At 35.1% G+C, this 25453-nt stretch overlaps 1 protein-coding gene across 9 annotated transcripts in view; it reads left to right on the top strand.

The window, feature by feature from the left end:
- PALS2 (protein associated with LIN7 2, MAGUK p55 family member) overlaps positions 1–25453 on the top strand; it is a 218525-nt gene that overhangs the window by 167855 nt on the left and 25217 nt on the right. For all 9 annotated transcript variants that reach the window (XM_060020613.1, XM_060020614.1, XM_060020616.1 and 6 more), the window contains 3 exons: positions 13877–14029; positions 17970–18122; positions 19157–19384. In XM_060020613.1, the coding sequence (XP_059876596.1) occupies positions 13877–14029; positions 17970–18122; positions 19157–19384 (534 nt within the window). The remainder of the gene's footprint in view (positions 1–13876; positions 14030–17969; positions 18123–19156; positions 19385–25453) is intronic.

Genomic DNA, 25453 nt, shown 5'->3' on the forward strand with positions numbered 1-25453 from the left:
TAAGCCTGTTAATTAAATTGCTCGCCCTGAGCTCTTATTGCTACTTTAAAAGTAGTGTTTACTTCTCCCTTTATGTCATACTTACTGTTGGTTGTCAGTTTTTATTGCCAGTGTATCTATTACACCCCATCCCCATGTTTATTTAATTTACAGCTTTTAGATGTAGATTTCAAAACTAGATAATATTATGTAAGGCATCTTACAATGTGCTTATTGTTTATAAGGGTTTTTAAAATATACTGTTTCATCTTTGCAACAACTTTATGAATTGAAAACTAAGTTTTAAAAATAGAAAAATTATTTGCCTAGGGTCACTTAGCTAGTAAATGACAAAAATATTTAGGCCAGATCTTGCTTCTTCAAATTCTGTGCTCTTTCTACCACAGCACAAGCTGTGTTTGTGTGTCTGTGTGTGTGTGTGTGTATTCTTAAGAATTTCTGTGCATAAAAAATGATTCACTTTTGTGTCACTGATATTGGCCTTTCAGAAGATTATCTTGTTCAGTGTTCTTAACAAGTGAAATGGCTGGATGACTTTTGAGCAGCTGAAGTGCTACTGTAATCTTTTGATGATAAAATTGAAATTAGGAAGAGAATGACCCAGTAGTATCCAACATTCAAGCAGCTTCTCAAAAAATAAAAGCAATAATAGTTGGGTATTCCTTAAATTGAAGGCACAGAAATCCCAGGAGGAAGGGAGGACCTTCTTCCAGGAAAGAGATAATAAGTCACAGCAGGCCAACACTCCCAGCACAAGTAGGGAGAAAAATGGATAAATTGCTGAGGAGACAGTGAGCCAAACACTGCTAGACCTGTGGAAAGGCAGGAGCATGTGACTAATAATCATGAAAAAAACAACAGAAGCAGTCTCATAGATGACCCTTTTATTAAAGTTTATAGACAAAGATTTTTAAATAACATTTTTTTTAAGTGATACCTTGTTTTTGGAGGCTTGAAAAAATATTTTATTTATTTATTTGGCTGCACTGGGTCTTAGTTGCTGTGTGTGGGATCTTTAGTTGTGGCATGTGAACTCTTAGTTGCAGCTTGTGGAATCTAGTTCCCTGACCAGGGATCAAACCCCCAGCCCCCTGCATTGGGAACTTGGAGTCTTAGCCACTGGACCACCAGGGAAGTCCCTAAATAGCATATTTTTAATAGAAGAAAAAAGTGGGAAAAAATGAAGACATTTAAAATATTACTAGAAAATAAGAATTAAAAACAAATGGTTATTCAGGGACTCAAAAATACAATATCTGGTTAAGAGCTCATTTGATGGGTTTAATATTGGGTTGGCAAAAAAGTTCATTCGGTTTTAAGTAAAAATAAAAGACACATTTTTCATCTTCACCAGGAATTTTATTGAAAACATATTTGTTAACCGAATGAACTTTTTGGCCAAGCCAGTAGAAGACTAAACACAGCAGAAAAGAAGATTAGTGAATTTGAAGACAGGTCAACAGAAAATATCTAAACCGAAATTCATAGAAAAGTATGTCTGGAAAAGACAATATGTGAGGCATTCTCAAAAAGATCAAATACACATGTAATTAATATCCTGGAAAGAGGGAGAGGGGGAATGGGACAGAAGAAATAGTTCAAGACACAATGGCCGAGAATTTTCAAACCTAATGAACAACAACATCAACTGATAGATTCAAGAAGACAAGTGAACCCCCTGTCAGGGAAAATACAAAGCAAAACATTCCTCAGAATATCACAAGCTCCTGAAAATCAAAGATAAAGTGAAATTTTGTAAAGCAACTGGAGAAGAAAGACATATTAAGGAGAAACACTAATACTAATGGTTAGCAATAAAACAGGAACTATGGAAGGCATAACAGAGTGGATTGAGATCCTTAAAGTGCTCAAAGAAAAACACTGCCAACCTCAAATTCTCTTTTCAGGGCTTCCCTGGTGGCTCAGTGGTTGAGAGTCTGCCTGCCGATGCAGGGGACACGGGTTCGTGCCCCAGTCCAGGAAGATCCCACATGCCGCAGAGCGGCTGGGCCCATGAGCCATGGCCGCTGAGCCTGCACGTCCGGAGCCTGTGCTCCACAACAGGAGAGGCCACAACAGTGAGAGGCCCGCGTACTGCAAAAAAAAAAAAAAAAAAAATTCAGCAAAAGCAACTTTCAGAAATGAAAGCAAAATGAGGATTTTCTTTTCAGACAAACAAAATCTGAGAAAAATTGTCTCCATTTACTCAACAGTAACTGCAAAAGGAAGTTCTTCAGGCAGAAAGAATGACAAAATAAAGGGAACATTAGTGGGTAAATATAAAATAATACTGATTTTTAAGATGAAATAATAGTAGTGTCTTGTGGCATTTACAGCATGTGTATAAATGAAATATGTGCAGATGATAGCCCAAAAGGAAGGACTTAGTGATTCATACAATTGTAAGATACTCTCATTATTCAGGAAGTGGTAAAAGTAATGTCTTAAGGTTGTATAAAAAGTCAGAGATGCGGGGCTTCCCTGGTGGCGCAGTGGTTAAGAATCCACCTACCAATGCAGGGGACATGGGTTTGAGCCCTGGTCTGGGAAGATCCCGCATGCCACAGAGCAACTAAGCCCACGCGCCACAACTACTGAGCCTGTGTGCCACAACTACTGAAGCCCGTGCACCTGCAGCCTGTGCTCTGCAGCGAGAAGCCGCCACAATGGGAAGCCTGCGCACTGCAACCAGGATTAGCCCCCGCTCGCCGCAACGAGAGAAAGCCCACGTGCAGCAACGAAGACCCAACACAGCCAAAAATAAAATAAATTAAAAAAAAAAGTCAGGGATGCATATTGAGATCTCTAGGGTAGCCACCAAAAGTAAAATTATAAGAATGAATAAATTCCACCCAAGCTGTAAGGGAGAGAAAATAGACTTGAATTTACCCTCACTCCAGAAACTAGAAAAGTTAGCACAAAGGTGTAGGAGGGTGACCATCTTCAGACATGGGACAACAGGCAGCACAGGATTGTGATGCCTGAAAGGAAAGAAATGAGGTGAGCATTATGAAACTGTCTGAGGGTAGTTTCCATGCTGCAGTGCAGAAAGAAGCACAAACAGCCCAGCAGTCTTAGTAGAGCTTGGCATTTGGGGAGGTGGAGGTGACTGGCATTTGTGTAGCAGAGTATCAGGGAGGAGGAAGCTAAAGAGATTTTCTTAGGGGTGCCCTCAAATCTCTGGCTGAGTGCTGATTGTGCATATGTGAAGCTCAGCTCTAGAGTCCAAGGAAAGACCCACTGGAAAGCACAGTAGGCCAGACAATTTCCAGGGCTCAGAAGGGATGGGGAGTAGCTTAGTTGGCATTCCCACCACCCTGAGTGGAAAGTCCTCATAACATGCGGGACATTGGGCAGAGCTCACACTCAGTTTGTTATAACAGACCTAGGAAACTAGTGCAGATTACGGCAAAATCAAACTAAGAGTTATTCCCCAAATCCATAAATATATGGAATATATATAAATATATGGAATATATTCCATAAATATATGGAAATTAAACAGCATACTTTGAAACAGCCATGGGTCAAAGGAGAAATCACAAAGAAACATAAAAAATATTTTGAATGAAATGAAAATACATGTCAGAACTTGTGGGGTGCAGCAAAGCAGCACTTAGAGGGAAATGCCTATATTAGAAAAGAACAATATTTAAATCAATGATCATGTGTACACCTTGAGCAAATAGAAAAAGAACAAATTAAACTCAAAATAAGCAGAAAGTAGTAAATTATAAAGTTGAGTAAATATAAAGAAGACAAATAGAAAAAAATCAATGTAACTCTTAGTATATTAATACAATTGGTAAGCCTCTAGCTAGACACAAATTATCAGTATCAGAAATGAAGGAGAAGACGTTGCTACAAATCCAACAGACATTGCAAGGATAATAAGAAATAATGTGAAGAACTTTATGGCAATAAATATGGTAACTAGATGAAGCTAATTTCTTGACAGATGCAAATGACTAAAACCTAGATAAGAGTAGATAACCTGACTAGCACTATATCTGTTTTTTATAATTGAATATTTGCAGTTTAAAACTTGAAGCTCCACGGGCTTCCCTGGTGGCGCAGTGGTTAAGAATCTGCCTGCCAATACAGGGGACATGGGTTCGAGCCCTGGTCTGGGAAGATCCCACATGCGGCGGAGCAACTAGGCCCATGAGCCACAACTACGGAGCCTGCGCCTCTGGAGCTTGTGCTCCGCAACAAGAGAGGCCGCAACAGTGAGAGGTCTGCACACCGCGATGAAGAGTGGCCCCTGCTCCCCGCAACTAGAGAAAGCCCTCGCACGGCAACGAAGACCCAACACAGCCAAAAATAAATAAATAAATTAATTAATTAAAAAAAAAAAACCTGAAGCTCCAGCCTAGATGGCCTCAAAAGAAAATTCTATCAAACATTTAAGGAAGAAATAATACCAATTTTACATGATTTCTTCTAGAAAAAAGAAAGAGAAGGGAACATTTCCAATTTTGTTTTACTAGTCTTGGTGTTACCCTGATAACAAAACCAGCTAAAAACAGTTCAGTTAAAGAGAACTACAGGATAGTATCCCTCATGAACATAGACTTCAAGTTCTTAAGAAAATATTAGCAAATCAAATCTTGCAACATACAAAAAGGATAATACCTCATTACCAAGTGAGTTTTGTCTTAAATATACAAGCTTCTTAATATTTGAAAACCAATAAATGTTTGTCACCATTTTAATGACATGATAAGCAAAATCATTTGATGATGTTCATAGTTGTGGAAAAAGCATTTTACAAAATTGAATATCCATTCCTGCTAAAAACTCAGCAAACTAAGAATAGAAGAAAATTGCCTCAACCTAATGAAGGGCATCTATAAAAACCCTACAGTTAACATTGTAATTCATGGTGGAAGATAATGCTTTCTAAGATCACTTCTGTTCAACTGTTATCACTTCTTTTCGACTTTGTACTGGGAGTCTTTGCTATAGCAAAAAGGCGAGGGAAAAAAAAGGCATACGGATTGAAGAGGAAATAATTAACTGTCTTTATTCAAGGATGACATTATCATCTATGCCAAAAATCCTAAGAATCTACCAGAAGGAAGAAAAAAAAACCCTCTAGAGCTAATTAGTGAGTTTAGCAAGGACACAAGATAAAAGATTAATGTAATCTTATGTAAATCCGTTGTATTTTTATATACTAGCAATGAACAATTGGAAATTGTAATTTACCAAAAAAGAAATAAAGTTTTAAAAATATGTGCAAGACCTGTACACTGAAAACTACAAAACATTGCTGAAATTAAAGGCATACATACATACATACTTACATAAGTGAAGGAATTGGAAGGCTCAATAATCTTAAAATGTTAATTCTCTGTAAACCAAGCTAAAGATTCAGTATAATCCCAGCCAAAATTTCAGACTGACAAAATGATGAAGGACCTAGACCAGACAATTTTGAAAAAGAACAAAATATGATCTCTTCCACAACCTGATTTCAAGGATTACTATTGTCCTACAGTAATGAAGACAATACAGTATCAGCATACAGATCAATGGCACAGAATAGAGTCCAGAAAGAGACTACCACTTACATGGTCAACTGATTTTTGTTAATAGCGCTATGATAATTCAATGAAGAAATGATAGTCTTTTCAATATATGTTCCTGAAACAATTGAATATTCATATGCAAAAAAATGAACATTATCTTTTTCCCCACTCTATATGCAAAAATTAGCTAAAAATAGATCATAGATCTAAATGTAAGAGCTAAGGCTAAAAAAATTCTAAAAAGACGCATAAGGGAAAAACTCCTTGTGACTTTGGATTAGAGAAAGTCTTCTTAGATAAGACATAAAGAGCATAAGGCTTAATGAAAATTTTGGTTAATTAGATTTCCTCTGCAAAAGACACCATTAAGAAAATGAAAAGGTGAGCTACAGACTGGAAGAAAACATTTGCAGAACATATATCCTAAAAGGGAAGCCGCTCATTTATTGGTAGTAGCAGTGCAAAATGGTACAACTACTTTGGAAGACAGTCTGGCAATTTCTTACAAAGCTAAATATAGTGTTACCATACAATCCAGTGATTGTGCTCCTTGACATTTACCCAAGTGAATTGATAATTTGTGTCCATACAGAAACAAACACATGAATGTTTATCATAGCTTTATTCATAATTGCCAAAACTTGTATGCAACCAAGATGTCCTTCAATAGGTGCATGGATAAACAAAGTGTGGTACATCCATAAAATGGAATATCATTCAGCAATAAGAAGAAATAAGCTATAAAGCCATGAAAAGAGATGGAGTAACCTTAAATGCTTATTGCTAAAGTGAAAGAAGCCTGTCTGAAAAGGCTACACATTGTATGATTCCAACTATATGACATTCTGGAAGAAGCAAAAGCTATAGAGATAGTATCAAAAAAGTCAGTAGTTGACAGTTTGGGGAGTATAACGGAGGGATGACTAGGTGGGTCACAGGACATTTTTAGGGCAGTGAAACTATTCTGTATGATACTTTTAAAGTGTATGAGTGACATTATGCATCTGTCAAAACCATTGGAACTGTACAACATAAAAGTCAAAATCCATGGAAATGTGAACTATAGGCTTTAGTTAATAAGGGTGTATCAATATTGGCTCATTAATTATAACATTTATCACATTAATACAAGATACGAATAAGGGAAACCTGGGGTAGGGGAGCAGATATATGGGAATTCTCTGTATTTTCTGCTGAGTTTTTCTATAAATCTAAAGCCTTATTGGCTAAAGTCCATAGTTTATGTTAGGGTTCACTCTTTGTGTTGTACATTTGATGGGTTTTGATGCATGTATAATAACATGTAATGTCTTTTTTCTGGTTTTGGTATTAGAGTAATGCTGGCCTTTATAGATTGAGTTAGGAAGTGTTTCCTTTGCCTTCTAGAAGAGACTGTAAAGAAATGATATAATTTCTTCTTTAAATGTTTGGTAGAATTTACCAGTGAACCCATCTGGACCTGGTGCTTTCCGTTTTGGAAGGTTATTAATTATTGATGTAATGTCTTTAACAGATATAGGGCTACTCAGATTATCTGTATCTCCTTTTATGAGTTTTGGTGGATTGTGTTTTTCAAGGAATTGGTCCATTTCATCTAGGTTATCAAATTTATGTGCATGGAATTGTTCATACCATTCCTTTATTATCCAGGACATCAGTAGTGATGGCCTCTTTCATTTCTGATATTAGTAAATTCATGTCTTATCCCTTTTTTCTTAGTTAACCTGGTAAGAAGTTTATCAATTTTATTGATCTTTTCAAAGAACCTGCTTTTGGTTCTTTGATTTCATGTTTTCAGTTTCATTAATTTCTGCTCTAAATTTTATTATTTTATTTAATTTGGATTTAATTTAATCTTCTATCTTGAGTTTCCTAAGCTGAAAGTTTAGATTATTGATTTTAGATCTTTCTTCTTTTCTAAATATGCATTCAGTGCTATAAATTTCCCTTTAAATACTGCATTCACTGCATCCCACAAAATTTCGTAAGTTGTATTTTCATTTTCATTTAGTTCAGATATTTTCAAAATTTCTCTTGAGATTTCTTCTTTGACTCATGTCTTATTTAGAAGTGTGTTGATTTGTCTCCAACAAATGTAGCTGGGATTTTTATTATACTGTTTATAATCTTTATTCTTATAAACTTGTTAAGGTGTGTTTTATAGCCCATACTGTGGTTAATCTTGGTGAATGTTCCATGTGAGCTTAAGAAGAATGTGCACCCTACTGTTGTTGGATGAAGTTGATTGATGGTGCTGTTCAGTTTAACTCTGTCCTTACTGATTTTTCTGCCTGCTGGATCTGTCAGTTGCTGATAGAGGAGTGTTGAGGCCTCCAACTACAATAGTGGATTAATCTGTCTCTCTCTGAAGTTCTATGAAATTTTTCTTCCCATATTTATATGCTCTGTTGTTAGGATCATTTACATTATAGATTGTTATGTCTTCTTTATTATGTGATGTTTCTCTTTGTTCCTGATAATTTTCCTTGCTCTGAAGACTGCTCTGTGTGAAATTAATATAGCTACTCCAGCTTTATTTTGATTAATGTTAGCATGGTATGTCTTCCTCATTATCTTTACTTTTAATCTACCTGTGTCTTTATTTTTAAAGTGGGTTTTTTGTAGACAACATGTACTTGTGTCTTATTTTCTTATTGTTTGGTCTTCTATTCATTTTCTGCCATCTCTGTTTTAATTGAGCATTTTATATGACTTCATTTTTTTCTCCTCTTTTAACTTATATCAGTTATATATTTTTTTTTAAAGATTTTAGTGGTTTCCCCTTGACTTTGCAGTGCACATTTACAGCTAATCTAAGTCCACTTTCAAATAACACTATATTATTTCACTGTAGTATAACAATACAGTAGTTACTTGAAGGAACTACCTCATAACAGAGTATTTCCAATCTCTCCGTTAGAGCAGGCTGTCAGTCATTTCATTTATCCATAAGCTGTAATCATCAAATACACTGTTGCTGTTATTTTTGAAGAGTTAATATACTAGATTAATTAAGAATTTTAAAAAAGATTTTATTACTTTCATTTATTTTTTCTCTAATGCTCTTTTCTTTATGAAGATCTGAGTTTTGAACCTATATTCCTCTCTCTGAAGAACCTCTTCTAACATTGTTTTCAAGGCAGGTCTACTAGCAACAAATTCCCTCAATTTTTGTTTGTCTGACAAAAAGTCTTTATTTCTCTTTTGAAGGATAATTTGACTGTATAGATATAATTCTAGGTTGGTAAGTTTTCTTCTTTCTACACTTCTTTCCTATCTGAATGCCTTTTATTTATTTATTTATATTTTTCTTTGAAACTTTCTGCATTGGTTCTTTTTTATTTATTTTAATTGAAGTATAGTTGATTTACAATTTTGTGTTAATTTCTGCTGTATAGCAAAGAGACTCAGTTGTACATATACATTCTTTTTTATATTATTCGTTTTTTTCTTGACTAATTGTCCTGGCTAGAAGATTCAGTACAAATGTTCAACAGAATGATGAGAGCAGACATCCCTATCTTGTTCACAATCTTAGGGGAAAAGCATGTGTTAAATATAATATTATTCACTACTAAATATAATAGTAGCTGTGGGTTTATACTTTCTGTTCTAAATTCTGATTTTTTTTGCATGTGATTCCATATCAGTACCTACAGAGAACCTTTGTTCTCTGTAAAAGTGGCATAATATTCCATTGCATGAATATAACAAAAATTTTTTAGTCAAACTTCTGATTGATATTTAGGTGACTTTTTCACTTACAAGTCATGCTGTAATATGCAGTCTTGCTACATGTTATTTTGCATATGTATGTATATCTCTAGGATAAATCTTAAAAGAATCGTTGTAATTTTGGTAGATATAGTCGAACTGCTCACTAGTGTGTTCCCACCAGAAAAGAATGTGCGAGAATGCCTGTCTTCTGCCATATTCTCACCAACATGGTATGTTACCAGAATTTTATCCTTGCCAATCTCATTAAAAAAAAAAAAAAAGTATTTCAGTGTAGTTTTAGTTTGCACTTCTCTTATCATGAAGGAGGTTGTATATCTTTTCATACGTTTAAGAAGTATTTGAATTTCCTTTTTTGTGAATTTTTCATATTCTTTGCCCATTTTTCTTAATGTGTTGCTGATTTTTTTCTTACTGGTTTATAGAAATCCTCCCTCTCTCTGAGCTCTCTCTCTCTCTCTCTCTCTCTCTATATATATGTATGTGTGTGTGTGTGTGTGTGTGTGTGTAGGGAAATTAACCTTTGGTCTGCAATATGATTTGTAAGTATTTTGACCTTGCTGGTTTTTGACAAGCAGAAATTTTAAATGTTCAATTTTAAATGTTCAATGCCATTTATTTTATTGGGCTTGTTTTTGTTTGTTTAAATTATAGCTTCCGGATTTGGCATCATAGTTATGTCTTTCCCACTCAATGATTATAAAAACATTCTTTTATATTTTCTCTGAATACTATTAAAGCCAAGCTTTTTAAAAAGCCCTTTCTCCTTTTAAAAAGTATAAGATTCCCATTTTTAGTTTTTTGACATCTGTGTGGGTCTCCTAATTCTACAGGTATCTCTAAGAGTGGCTCAGCTCCCTGAATGCCTTGAGACATATTTTATCTAATCTAAGAATTTGAACTTTTTTTGGTTAACTAGATGACAAGTTCTTTACTCATTAGAGAATTCAGTTCTAATTTAGTTACACTTATTTCATCCATTTTTTTCAACAGAACAGATCTCATCCTTTTTTTTTTCATCCTTTTTTATATCATGTATGCAGAAGCAAAATAAAAATTGAATTCTCCATTCTCTCTGTCTCATTTCTACTTTCTGCTCAAATTCTTATTTTTTGGTTACTCGTGAACTTCTCTTTATCTTTTTTGTTCAAAAGTCTCTAGAATAAAAGAAGAGGATGTCTCTTGACCACAGTCAATCTTATCTCCTATTTACTTAGCTTTTTCAAGAAATACTTAATGAGCAACTACAATATACTTGGCCATGTTCTAAGAAGACAGAAACAAAATTTATGATATTTTTGTTTTTAAGGGAGAAAGATAAGGTTACTACACATAATCGCAATACCATTATCATTACGAGGTATTTGTCACTTATAGTGCATAACTTTTGTTAAAATTTTTTGTTTGTTTGCAAGCATAGATGGACTGTGCTTGGGTAAAATACCCAGAAGTTTTGAAAGAACTTTTCTTCTCTGCAGTTCATTTTTCTAAAGTGCTGTGGTGAAGGATTCTCAGAACTGAACATACAAGAGGGCTTAGGCTATATTTGTATCAACTCCAAGTCTACAAAGCCAGTCATGGCATGTTCTTCCAAGCACTTGTGGCAGGTGACACATATTTTTATTGAGTTATGCTAGCTTTCTAATAATGCTTTTTCTTAAAGGAAGCAAGACCCATTTATTCAGATAGCATGTGATTCATATCTGTTTCTCTGGTCCGTTTTCAGTATTTCCTTTGTCTTTTTTGTTTGTTTGTTTGGTTAGTTAAATTCAACTTGGTACTTGCCTCTTGAGAGCTACTAAAGAAATTCTGACTTTAAAGTGAATAAAGGTCTCAACTTCTTTCACATTATCGTGGAACTTAAAAAGTTACATATTAACAAATATGGACCTGTATTTGCTTTCTTGGAAAAACTAAAATTGATCTTGATTGAACTCAACTATATCTCAGAAATTAATTTTCTGTATTAATATAATTATAGCTGCAGTTTCACTTAAAAACCTTCTCTTCCTCTGAGAATTTATGTATTGTGTAGTGAGATTTTTTTTCCTACCATAAAACCAGCCTGTACCAGGTTTTTGATGTGCAAAAACCTTCAGGTATATTTGTTTTTATAGCATAATTCTGCCCTCCACTTGACTTCCTCTTTCTCTCTTGCCATCAGTCTTTCCACATTCCCTCCTGTCCTCTCCGAATTTGGGAGCAATAAGGTAAGTGAACATAGAAAGGAGGGGAAGTGTATTAGAGTTTTCAAGTCAATGATCGTTTCTGTTCCTTTACTTTTCCCAAAGACTTGAATTTAATCAAAGTCTACCAATATGTAAAGTAACATAGGATATTGTAGAAACTATATTGGCTTAGTACCTGAAAATTTTAAGCCAGTCATTATCTGTTCCGTGGAGAAACAGGTGATCTTTATAGCTCTTTGAGCAAACAGGTGAAGGTTGAAAGAGTGGGTGGTATTCTTGAACCATAAGAGTATAACTTAACACATCTAGACTGGAAGAGCCATGTTAAGAAGCAACAACTCAACTAGCAGTCAATGAGAGCATATATCACACATTTAAATGGGTGAGAGTAATGCATAATGTTTTAGATTAAATAATTAACTGCAAGATGTTGATAGAGTAGCTGGCTGTATAGTGATAAAAGTCGAATAAGCTTTAGTATGTAAGAGCTCAAGCCTTGATGTTGGACTACCTGACTTAGCCACTTGCTAGTAGTGTGAACTCAAGCAATCACTGTATCTCATTTTGCATCATCAGTGTCTGTGTCTATAAGGTGAAGATGATAATAACACACCTACCTTTGCTGAGTACCCACACACAATCTCATAATGTGCTGAGAATATAGTTCCTGGCACAAAACAAAAGCCCTCAATAAATGTTAAAGTTCTTTTCTTCCTTTTTTTTTAAGATTTCTTATGCTACCATAAGAGTATTAAAAGTACTTGCAAGGTTAACAATGCTACATTACATTTATTAACAACGAATATTTGTATTAAAACAATTAGCAATTCTAGCTTGTTTTATAAGAGTTAAGTAATTGTGTACATTACTTTTTTTCCCAATGGTGATAATCATTCCGTGATATATGTTGAATGTCTTCATCATCCTGTCTTTATTAGGCTTGTATTACACTTTAAAAAAATTATAAATTTACCTATTCTCACTCTTTGCGTCATTCTCTAGTCTTCTTAATTTTTTTCTTATCTAAATCTAATAGAAACTCATTCCTCTGTTTAAATTATATTTGCTCTTTTGACATTTTTCTTTGTTTTATAACAGTTATAATTTCTTCTGTATCAGTTTATTTCATATGACTTAAAATTTCTTCTTCAGATGTGTTTCTTTAAAATGTTGCTAATGTATAGCCCCTCTCTTCTACTTAAACTTATTTCAATCTTGTGAATTACCTGGAAAAATACATTTAAATGTAAAAATGCATTTTTAAAATTAGAAAGTATATCATTTAGAAGATGACATACAAAAACCAAGATTGTTAGACAGCTCATTAACAATTTTACATTGATACATGTGAAATGGTATTTTTGTTTAAATAAAATATAATTTTAAAATAAAAAAATTAGAAGATGTGTTAGAACTCTGAAGGATCTACTCCGTATGGTAGAAATAACATCTAAAGTATTATAGGGGTAAGTTAAAGTTTGATACTGTTGCCGCTTGAAATTTGGATTTTTCGTCACTTACAGAATTGAATCTTAAAATGTTAAGTGTGAGATTTGTCATCTTGCATGTTTTCATTTTTAAGCTAAATCTTTCTAGTTATGCTCTACCTGTCTTCAAAATCGGACAGCAACCATTTATCAGAAAAACAACACTTAAAAGATAGAGACTGCTTAGTGTTCATTCTAAGTTTGAATTTAAAACTCTGCTTTACTCCCACTATTAAAGGATAGTTAGGACTACGTATTTCCTGTGACAGTATGATTCATGGTTCATTTTCTGTGGAAAAGGTTGTGAGACTAAGAAAAACAGATCAGCTTAAGATATGGAGACAGAAGGGATCATTCCCCTAATGAGATCATATGGTCCTTCAAGGCTCAGTTCAAGACTTGCCTTTCCTGAATTGCCTTTTTCTGCTGAATTTTCAAAATTGGAAAATGGTAGCTTTAGCCTTATCATTTGGGGTTCTTGAAATGATTTTCATTATTTTTTAATGACAATCCATATAACGATTACATTCCTATTTTTATTATGCTTAATCATTTAATAAAGCATAAACGGTATCATTTAGAGTTTGAGTCTAGACTAGAAAGTCATTAGGAAATTCTGTCAGGTAGGAAATCTAATACATTTTTTAAATTATCATTGGCCTATTCAGTTTTTTCATGGTTTAGTTATAAAAATGAGTTTTCCATTACTTTTAGGGTAGGAATAGAGGCCAAGATTTATTATATTGCATGATAACATTTACTCTGAAATCTATATATTAACTCTCATTGAAAGATTTGGTTGCAATCAATCAAACTTTCAAGTAATATCTTTTAAAACTTTCTTTATAAAAAGGAAACAAATCAAGAAGAAAACCACGGTCTGGAGCAAAACAGTGTGTGTTATTATTTTAATATACTGTTGTCTTTTCAGGCTCACGAGAGGCTAGAAGATTCAAAACTAGAAGCTGTCAGTGATAATAACTTGGAATTAGTCAACGAAATTCTTGAAGATATCACTCCTCTAATAAATGTGGATGAAAATGTGGCAGAACTGGTTGGTATACTCAAAGAGCCTCACTTCCAGGTAAACTTTCCCTATTGCTCTTCTTTCCAAGTCCCCTATATTCCCAAAATATTCTCCTGTAGTAGTTAAGTTTCAGTTTAAGATGATGTTTTTTTAAAGATTATTTAGGGCCATATTTTGCAAATTCCAGCTTAGATATTTTAATACCCCATTCTGCTGGGACTACATAAACAGACACACATACTATACAGATGTATAGGGTCTGTCACAGAAATACATCAGAATGGATTTTTCTTTGTGTAATTAAAAAAAAACAACAACAGCCCTGCTTCACCATCACACCACATGCTGGGGATGTTTTTCTCCCTGTGATAGTGCATTTTTCTTCCTCACTACCACTGTTTCCCAGCCCTCCTTGTGACCAGCTGTATACATTTTCAGTATTGCTTCTAAGACTGGGGTGCAGGTGATGACCTTGGAACAAAAGAGAGCTGTATGATATAGAAACTATGACATAGCATACTTTCCATAGTTAAAAAAAAAAAATAAAAATAAATGCAATTTAAGCATTTGTCTATGTAGGTGAAGAGTTAATCAGTTTACCAAAGAAGAATCAGTTTCAGAAGAAAAGGAGGTCGAGGAGACTTCTTATAAACCTGTAATTAAGACAGTGTGGTATTGGGGCAGTATTAGAAAAATAGAAACCCCAGAAATACATCCACAGACAAATGGCAACTTGATTTATGACCGAGATAGTACATTTTAGTGGAGAAAGAATGGACTGTTCAATAAATGGTCCTGGGATAAAGTGTCACCTGCTTGCCATTGCAAATCTTAGCATTAAAAATCAAATGGCAAATGGCAACCCCTTTGCTGGGCTTCCCTGGTGGCGCAGTGGTTGAGAGTCCGCCTGCCGATGCAGGGGACGCCGGTTCATGCCCCAGTCTGGGAGGCTCCCACGTGCCGCGGAGGGGCTGGGCCCGTGAGCCATGGCCGCTGAGCCTGAACATCTGGAGCCTGTGCTCCGCAGCGGGAGGGGCCACAGCAGTGAGAGGCCCACGTACTGCCAAAAAAAAAAAAAAAAAAAAAACCCCTTTGCTTTTTCTCAGAGACTTTCTGTGACTCTCTTAACAATGTTACTGCAAAAATTATGTACATTTATAGTGAGATGGTTCCTACGTAAATCTGTATCTTAGGTACAAAAAATACAAACACATGTCAAAGACAGCTTTGTGAAGAGGCCAGTTAGTTGAGGCCTTATAAGGCATACTAAGTTATTTGGACTTTATCCTGAGGACATTGGGAAACTTTGGCTCAGGATTGCAGGGGTGGGTGGGTGGTGGTGGTTATTAAACAGGGAGAGGTCAGATTGTGGAGCTAGATGGTTTTGTACCAAGGCAAGAAGTTGTGACAGCAGTACAGATAGTGGGAAATGTGAGGATTTTCAAGTTCTAAGCAGCAAAATCAATAGGGCTTAGTGAGTGGTTACATGTGACAGCTGCAGAAGAGAAATGTGGGAAGTTGATAAGGACAGGATTTCTGACAGACAATTGATGGCATCCACTCTAGGAGAACTGTTTTGGACATGTTAATGTTAAGGTAACTGGCCATATTAAGTTTGCAATACCTTAGAAGCATCTGGTAGAACTTTTCAAGCATGCTGTATTTTTTATATAAGTATATAAAATTTAATGCATAAATTTATATAAAGTTTAATAAGTACATAAAACTATGAAATGGCAACAAGTAAAAATTAAGACATTGCATTTTTACTACCCAATCCACTACTGTACTACCATAGTGCATATTCCTCCATACTTTTTCTAGGCATAAATGTACATACATATTTTTTTCCTCTACTGATTGCAGTCATTTTGCACAAGCTATTTTGTAACTTACCCTTTTTTTTCAGTTGTTGATTTCCACTTTTTCATTTCAGTGGACCTCTGTCTCATGTAGTACACATTCTGTATTCACACATCTCCATTTCCCCCAAAATATTCTTTATAGCTGCTTTGTGCATATGAGTTTTCAACCTAGGTCCATGTGAGGCATCTGGGTGGACCATCCCTTTTTCCCTTGATTATGATGTTGACCCATGGAAGAGACCAGGCCATTTTCCTGCAGAATCCACTCCCTGGATTTATCTGGTTGCTTTCCTGCTGTGTTGTTTATTTATCCCTTCTATTTCTTATAAACAGAAGTTTTACCTAAAAGATGGTTCAAATTAAATATTTGGAACTAGAATGCATCTTAAGTAAGGTGATACAACATAAATTAATCTACATCAGACAACGTATAATACCTGGTTGGTCCATCACTCTTGTTGCTGAGATTAGTCCTTGATTAAGAGCAATGACAACCTGATCCTACCCTTGAAAGCCTTTCCACTAGGAAGTAATCTAGTATGTTATTATTCTAGCATTATACAAATGCTGTTTCCTTTCAACCATTTACCTACTGACAAACATAAATTAATAATCCTTGCCTGAATCAATATTTTCATTAGAGGTTGCAACATGACATTTTTCAAATTCTCTCATTCTACATTTATTAGCTGGTGTTCTTATATAAAGTAGAGCTTTTCCTCATCAACTGAGCTGTTTAGTTAACCTGTAATGCATTTCCTACTGAAAAGTTAGGGAAATGCTAGATTCTTTTCTTTACCAACTTTCAAAGTAAAGAATTGTTTAAAATAGCAATCTCAAATGGTAACAAAGGAGGTTTTTTCAGTCCTGTTTTTTAAATAGCATTGTGGACTTACGGAGTTTTCATTAATTCAGTATGTTTCAATCCTCTACAATCCTTAGTTTTGTTTTGATTTGTCAAATTATCATGACTTTGGCCAGTTGTGGGCAGATTTTTAGTATATGAATCTGAAGCTTATGAGCGTTCTGGACCAAGGGAGTTCTCAGTGTATAAGCAGTGGTTCAAGTCACAGGAATAGATAATATTGCCTAAGAAGAGTATATACGGTAAAAACTAAGCAGCCCAGATTAGTGATTTGAGTAACTTCCAGCATGTATAGGAATAATACTTATATATGGATTTGTGAATATTTTTTTTCAGTCTCTGATACTATTTTCATGAAATGACCAAAAATTACCAATTAAACCCGTATACTGATTGCTTCTGTTCTGAACCTGTTGACATTTTCCCCCTTTTATTTTGATCTTTTTTTTGTTTGAATTTGCACTCCCACCATTCAAAAAAATTTTTTTAATTTAGGTTTAAACTGAGTATACACAATTACAGTATAAATAAAAATAAATATAACCCCCCAAATTATAAGAAATTCCTAGAAAGCTAGAGCAAAGTCATCCATGAAGATAGCAGATATACAGTAAATGTAGGAGGTAAAAGTGTACTATATTCAGGACCATTACTGGCTCTTTTTTCCCACCAAAAATGTAAATTTTATACCTTTATTAGTAATATGAAACTTCTTATCACTGATAAAAGATGCTAATTTTTATTCACTGGATATCTTTTTAAGATATCCAGACATTTTGTACATGTGAAAAATATGTGGTGTTGCTAACAACAGGCTTAGGATAAAACTTACGGTCCTTGCCATTTTAATTTGTATGATAGTTAACAAATAGAAATTGATAAATATTGAGTGACGGTGACGACAGTGGTGGCAATGAAATTCATTGCCTCTATTGCATCACACTTGGACATCTAGGTTCAGTTTCCATTAAACATAAGGCTTTAAAAAAAAGTCACAAAACTATCAGTCTCTAAAAAAGTCACAAAACTATTAGTCTCTTCAGATCTTTTAAAACAAGGAATACAATATTGTTTGATAATAAGTAAAATGATACATGCTTATATGGCATAAAAAGATTCTGTATATACTTGATTTAACTTATATTTGGGAATTTAATAATTGTGCCTTGGAAATTTTTAGTACTCTACTGGGATAATGAACTAAGTTATTTTTAATAACTTATTCCATCTGTAATTAATAACCACAGGCTGTTTTGAATCCTTCTAGTCACTCTTGGAGGCCCATGATATTGTGGCATCAAAGTGTTATGAGTCACCTCCATCAAGCCCAGAAATGAATAATTCTTCTATCAATAATCAGTTATTACCAGTAGATGCCATTCGTATTCTTGGTATTCACAAAAGAGCTGGGGAACCACTGGTGAGTTGATAAGTCAGTACCCTCTTAAATCTGAAATCTGACATACTAGTGGCTGAGTCACTACTCTATCTCATTTTTTTTCTCTTTCATAATTTGTATCATTATGAAAACTTCATTCATGTTTGTTTTATCAGTCTTTTTTGGCCTGTGTATAAAATACACAGCTGATGCTCTCTCAACTTGATTTAGCATGCAAAATTAAACCAAAGTTAAAAGTTAAACTGAATTAGAGGCGACAAGAAGTTTGCCGATGAGTAGCAAAAATTTCAAAAGATAACTATTTCTTTCCTATACCCTTTGAAGAAATAAACTCAGGTTGCGTGCTAATTATAGTATCAAAACACAGAAGAAGGTCGTTATGAAAAATTGAAGTGACTATACTATACTCCAATAAAAATTAATTAACAAAAATTGAAAACATTGGTAGGACTCTATAAGTAATGAAGTTTACAATTTCCTGTTGACATGCTTATTTCTGGGCTCTAACTATAAGAACAGTGAAGTGGAAAAATGAGAAAAGCCGGGAACAAGGCCATCAGAATGCACAAATACATTTTCTTGCTCCTTCAAGCTTCCTTTTATCCTGTGGAATGCAAGCTAAGATATGTTTCATTTTCAGTTACCCTTGCCATGGAAGTCCTTTTTTAAGGGATGGTATGTCAGCGGTCCCGAACCACTGGGGCACCAGGGACCGGTTTTGTGGAAGACAGTGTTTCCATGGGGTTGGGGGGGGATGGTTCAGGCGGTAATGGGAGTGATGGGGAGCGGCAGATGAAACTTTGCTCCCTCACCCACCACTCACCTCCTGCTGAGCGGCCTGGTACCTAACAGGCCACGGTCCCCTGGTATATGTTATCACAGTTGCACATGGTTTAATGAGATTAGAGTATTGAGTCAGGAGAGAATGTGGGAAAAGTAGGAATGATTCACTTACCTACTTTTGGAATTATCTTCTTATACATACATGTTCATGACTATTTAAGATTTCTTCCTAACAACCTAAAATCAATAATTCCATTCCTTATTTCCTTTAGGGTGTAACATTTAGGGTTGAAAATAATGATCTGGTAATTGCCCGAATCCTTCATGGAGGGATGATAGATCGACAGGGTCTGCTTCATGTGGGAGATATCATTAAAGAAGTCAATGGCCATGAGGTTGGAAACAATCCAAAGGAATTACAAGAATTACTGAAAAATATTAGTGGAAGTGTCACCCTGAAAATTTTACCAAGCTATAGAGATACCATTATTCCTCAACAGGTTAGTAATAAAGTTCTTGGTAATATTAAGAATGCTTTTATTTCTTTAATCACACTGTTGGGTAGAGCCACCAGTTGCTACTTTTTTGCTAAAGAGAAGAGAAGAGAAAAAACTACTGGTTTAATTGTTCTGAAGTGCCTTATTTCGTCATGGGTGAATTTTTGGATTTTTAAACAATATCATCTTACTATTCAAAAGGAATTAGGAAAGAGATCTCTTTGTGAACACCATGAACCCTAGCATTTCAGTAACCTACAGCTAGGTATGAGAAAAACCCTAAAGCCTTTTAGTCATTAATCTAGCAAATGTTTTTAACACCTGTTATGTTCCACGCTGTGTGAGAAAATAAGCATGTAGTCCTGATCACTTCTAGCTTAGTGTTCCTCTGATGGGCTAAATAGAGAATGAGGCCAGAGAGAGAGGATGGGTCCAAAATGAAAAGAATCTTGAACACCTGATTTGTACGCATTTGGTCTACATTTTGTAACTAATTTTTAGGTAAAATAGATTATTAAGCAGAGGAGTGTTTTAATGACAGTGATCATCTAACCTCATTATGTTGAGTGAATTTCAGAAAGGAGAGAGATGAGATCGTGTAGTCAGGAAGCAGATTTTTGAAGGTGTGGGGTAATTTGTGAAAGGCAACTCTAATGGAAGGCTGTGACGACTGCTTTGGTTCAGATACCTGTGCCACCGCTTACTAGATTATTCTCTCTGTGCTTTTGTTTTCTCATCTATATAGTTGGGATACTCCTTTTCTTAAAAGATTGTTGTGAGGATCAAATGAGTTAATTCACATTAAGCTCTCACAGCAGCACCTGGCACATCCTGAGTGCAAAGTAGTTGCTGCTATTGTTGTGATGGTGGCGATGAGGTGGTGGTGTTGTGATTGTAAAGAAGTGGTAAAGAAGGAAAAAGTAATGAAGTAGTGGCAAAGGAACAGTTGACAATTATGGTAAGCATGTTGGAACTGAGGAGAGAGAGGGTTGTTGAATCTAGATACTGAAGACATAGGAAATATCTATCAGTGTTTTAGATGCCTTTAATTATTCAGGTTTATTCCATAAATTTATTGTTTCATGTGTGAATAAAATTTTAGGTCTTTTACATAAGATACTGCCAGTATATTTTAATATTGATAATATAATTTAAAAGACTAGTGTTTATATTTACATACAATTCTTTGAAATAATGTGTGTTGAATACCTGCTTTATATTCTTTGGAGGATAAGAATAGTCAATCATGGGGCTTCCCTGGTGGCGCAGTGGTTGAGAGTCCGCCTGCCGATGAGGGGACACGGGTTCGAGCCCCGGTCCGGGAAGATCCCACATGTCGCGGAGCGGCTGGGCCCGTGAGCCATGGCCGCTGAGCCTGCGCGTCCGGAGCCTGTGCTCCGCAACGGGAGAGGCCACAACAGTGAGAGGCCCGCGTACCGCAAAAAAAAAAAAAAAAAAAAAAAGAATAGTCAGTCATGAATTTTAGTATGTAAATTGGATTTCTGAAAATACAGAGGCTTATAGTGAACTTTGGTTCAAATGAAGGGTAGAAACCTTGTCTTCAAGGAAAAGAATCATGAAAGAACTGGTGTTAGAAGTTAGACATTTTAAATAACTAGTACCTCTCAGACTACTTTTTTCCTCAGTTGACACCTGAGTAGATTGGAAAAGTAGAACTTAAGATTTATGTATTTATTTTTAAATTATATGTTAATTGTGATAGTTAGAAAGATTTTCTTTTTCCCCTGTGGTTCACACTTCAGAATTCCTACCAGCTCACCATGGCTATGATGCACTTTTATGGGAAAAAGTAATTTTTGTGATATTAGTAGCTAGGGCTTTGGCCCAAATTCCTTTGTAGATTCTGCACCTGGTGAATGGTCTGAATGATGTGAAATGCAAGGGTATTTAGCCCTATCTTAGGCATACATTTTTGTCCATCCTGTGCCTTCTCAAACTCTGCTTTTTATTTAGCCTTCAGAACTGGGAGAGGGCATTGAAATGGGGAAAGGAGAGGCCTTCCATCCAAGCCTGAGGCAGTCTCAGACCTATCTTACCATAAAAAAGAAGACTCTAACGTGGAGCCTTCCAACAGGAGAGAGAAAACACAGCCAAACTGGGACATTTTTAAAGTGAGAGGGGGAATGATTACTAATTATGCTGGAATACGACTGTCCTGGGCACACTGTGGTCCTCTTACTAAGAGACACTAATGGGAATCAAGGGCTTTCAGCCTTTCCAACTCTGCCCCCTTTCACTCACTGGAAGCTCCACCATGTAGTCCTGTTGGGCCTGTCTTAACTCTTTCTCTTATTGCCGTGAGAGCAGATGGAAGCCAGGAAGTCTCCATACCAGGGTGCTGTTTTTCAAAGCATGGTCAGTGGGTCATCTTTATTAGTAACATTTGAGGTGCTTACTAAAACTCCAAAATCTTTCATGAGACCTAAGAATCTATATTTTTAATTTGAAGATCAGGATGGATTAGAAGTTGCAGCTAATTCTGATGTTCTCCAACTTACATGTATGTTGGGTTTCCAAAGCTGTTTAAAATTCCATTTCTTTAAGGCCAAATTGATGGGAATTCTCTCTTTGAGGCCATTATGACCCAGGTGCCAAAAATGTTATGAAAAGAAATTACAGTTTTATTTCACTCAAGGATATACATGTAAGAATTCTCAGTAATGTATTAGCAAATGAAATTTAACAATATATAAAAAAGATACTACAACATGTCCAAGTTGGATTTATGTATGCTAGGATGGTTTCATGTTAGAAAATCCATATATGTAACCAAACACATTAACAGATTAAAGGAGAAAAATATCAGTAGAGAATTTGATAAAATTCAATACTTATTTATGATGTTTTTAAAAAAGATTAGTAAATTAGGAACAGGAAAGAACCTCCTTAATCTTATTTTTTTTTAATTAAAAAACCTAAAACATTCTCAATAGTTGACTGTTAGAAGCATTTCTCTTTAAAATCAGGAACTGGAGTCTAAGCTGGTCTGCCTGAGACTACTTGAGTGCAAACCCCAGGCCCCTGTGAAGCCCAGTTTCCACCCTAAGATGAGAAGAACCCACCATAAACCAAGAGAAACCTTGCCAAACTTCAGGCATAATTGTGAGGATAAAAAGGAACCACCCTCAGATGATATATAGAGTAACAGATGATATTACAAATATCTGTTACCACAGATGATAAAAAATCTTCAGTTCTCCTTAAAGAAACTAGGAATAAACAGTATCTCTGACTTTTAAATAGGTAAATGTATTTGCAAACCAGGGGTGATGATCCACCTTAACAGTCCTAACGCTCAGAGGTCTCTGGCAGCAAACACTTTCACCATTACCAGCCATGCTGAGACAAAGCCTTTGACAGAAAGGTCACCCCAATCTTAGACCAGCTTGGTGTCAACAAGCTTTCAAGATCCTGGCATAAGCTGGATGGAAAAGCTCCACTTGCTATTGGAGAGGAGGGTGATTTTGTTCAGAATTTTGATGAGGCTTCCAACAGTAAAGCAAAGGGAATTGACCACTTCTTTAAAAAAAAAAAAAAACAAAAACGAAACTTCAAGAATTTTGACTCCTAAAAAATTTTGTTTAGGATATAGTGAAATATCAAAACCTGTAATATTTTAAATTCTGAGGCTCTTGGACACTGCTGCTTTTTAAATTATTGTTTATACAGTTATTTATTTGCAGTTAATTAAGCCAAAGAAGCCAGAACATAAAGTTTTAAAACAAGGATTAATAAAGTCATTGCATCGTTAAAAAAATTCAGAACTAGAGAAGGATGTTCATTAGCGCCACTTATGTTCAGTATTTTATGGAAAGTTCCATAAGCGCATGAAGACAAAAATAAATTAATTATGGAAGCAAAAGACGTGGAAAGGAGAAAATAAAATATTACTTTCAAATAGTAAGATTTTTTATTTGAAACCCCCCCAAAGTATAAATTTTTAGAAATCATTTAGCAAGATACTTGAAAATAAGATTAATATACAAAAGTCAGTTGCATTTCTTTATGCCATAAGTAAACATCTAGAAATTAACTAGGACATTTATAATAGAGGCAGAGAATGTCACATTTATGTCTAGGAATAAATCTGACAAAAATATTCAAGACCTCCATGCACAAAAAATTAGTAAGATCTAAGTAAACAGATATATCATGTTCATGGACAGGAAGACAGTATTATGAAGATATCAGTTTTCCTTAAATTGACTTGTAGATTCAGTTAAATTCCAGTGAAAATTTCAATAAGTTTTTTCATGGTATTTGATAAGATGCATAGCCAAGACACTTTTGAGGCAGAAAAGCAGGAAGAGGAGCTTATTATTAATGTGTAGGAATTAAGATATGTGGTATTATTGGCTTAGGACTAGACAGAATGAACAATGGAAGAGAGAGTTCAGAAAGAGACCTACACACATACATTTCTTTGATATCTGACAAAGATGATATGTCTTTCAGTGAGAAAGACTATTCAGTGAATGAAATTGGTTATTCACAGGGATAATATATGAAACTCTACATACACAAATCAAGTAAAAGGGGATACATGATCAGTAAACATATGAAGAGATATTAAAAGTCACACTGTGAGGTACCATTTTATAACATTCAGTTGGCAAAAAATGTAGCTGTGAGTATAGAGTATTTCTTCTACATTGCTGGTGGCAGTGCAAATTGGTATAACCACGTTGGGAGGAAAAAGGTTTAGCATTATTAGGGTTGAATGTTTACATATACTAAGACACATAATTTCTTAGAGCAATATGTACAGCTAGAAACATGTTAACAAGCATGTCAGTTCCCCAAAAGAGTACATGCACAGAACATGATACTATCTATTTTAAGTTTTAAATAACTAGGTATATATACTTTAACAGATTACATATAGGTTTAATAAAACTATACAAAAAGGAAAGCAAGGAGTTTGTGGACACAAGATTCAGGATGAGGGTTACCTTCATTGTTGGGGAAGCGAGGGTGGTGGGATGGAATGGAATGTGGGCAGGAGGACCATGTAGGTTTCTAGCTTCTGCTTTGAGTGGCAAGTTCATGGCTTTTATTATATTGTTAAAACTAACAAAATAAAAAAATAAAAGCAGGCCTTGCATGAACTAATGACTCAAGTGTAATGTAAATTAAGAATTATTAGTAGTATGATTTCAGAGCAGCCAGGTTAATAAATTTAAAAATATATATATTTTTAACTAACAGAAGCTTAAATTTGTGGCCCACGTATGGTTATTTACCACACAGAAGTGTGAACTGCCCCTGATAGCTTTTAAACCAAATATATAATCTAGTTTCCTTGCTGATCTCAAAATATGTTGTTTGTGTGTGTGCATTTGAATAGGCTGAGTTCATACACTTTGAAAATCTTTAGAAAAATAACATTCTCCCTTAATTATCTGTTATTATTGTAGAGAACTTCTTAGCAACTCTGATCACTGTATTCACTACCTTGTCACTTAACTCTGATGTGTAAACTCAGGTGGACCCGAAACTATGGTTTGAGACTGAGAGTGTGTACGGAGCACTTGTACCATGTTCAGCCAGCACATTCCCAAACGAATTACCAGCCTCCTGATTTACGACAGAGGTCATGATTGGAGATGTTTCTCCAGCCTTTTATCTATTTGATGATTTTTCTTCTGCTGCTAATTATTATCCTTTGCATAGGCACAGCATACTCCTGTGCAATATTTTATTTTGTCAGTACTTTGACTATTTTTAGCTTTACTTTTTAAAGGTATCTTTGAGGTAAAGTTTGTATAAATAGCATATACTTAAAGCATACAGTTAATAAATGTGGACGTATCTATTATGTACCCATGAAACCCTCAACACAGTCGTGACAGTGACCGTATCTATCACCCCCAGAAGTTTTCTTGGGTCCGCGGTAACCCTCCCCGCCTGCTCCTTACCCCCAGCCCAACCTTCATGCCAGGCAAGTACTGCTCTGCTTTCTGTCACTATAAATTAGCTTACATTTTCTATATTTTTATATAAATGGATTCGTACAACATGAATCCTTTGATTTTGCTTTTTTTTTTAATC

The sequence above is a fragment of the Delphinus delphis genome, chromosome 9 (assembly GCF_949987515.2).
Source record: "Delphinus delphis chromosome 9, mDelDel1.2, whole genome shotgun sequence".
In the NCBI taxonomy this organism is placed as follows: Eukaryota; Metazoa; Chordata; class Mammalia; order Artiodactyla; family Delphinidae; genus Delphinus; species Delphinus delphis.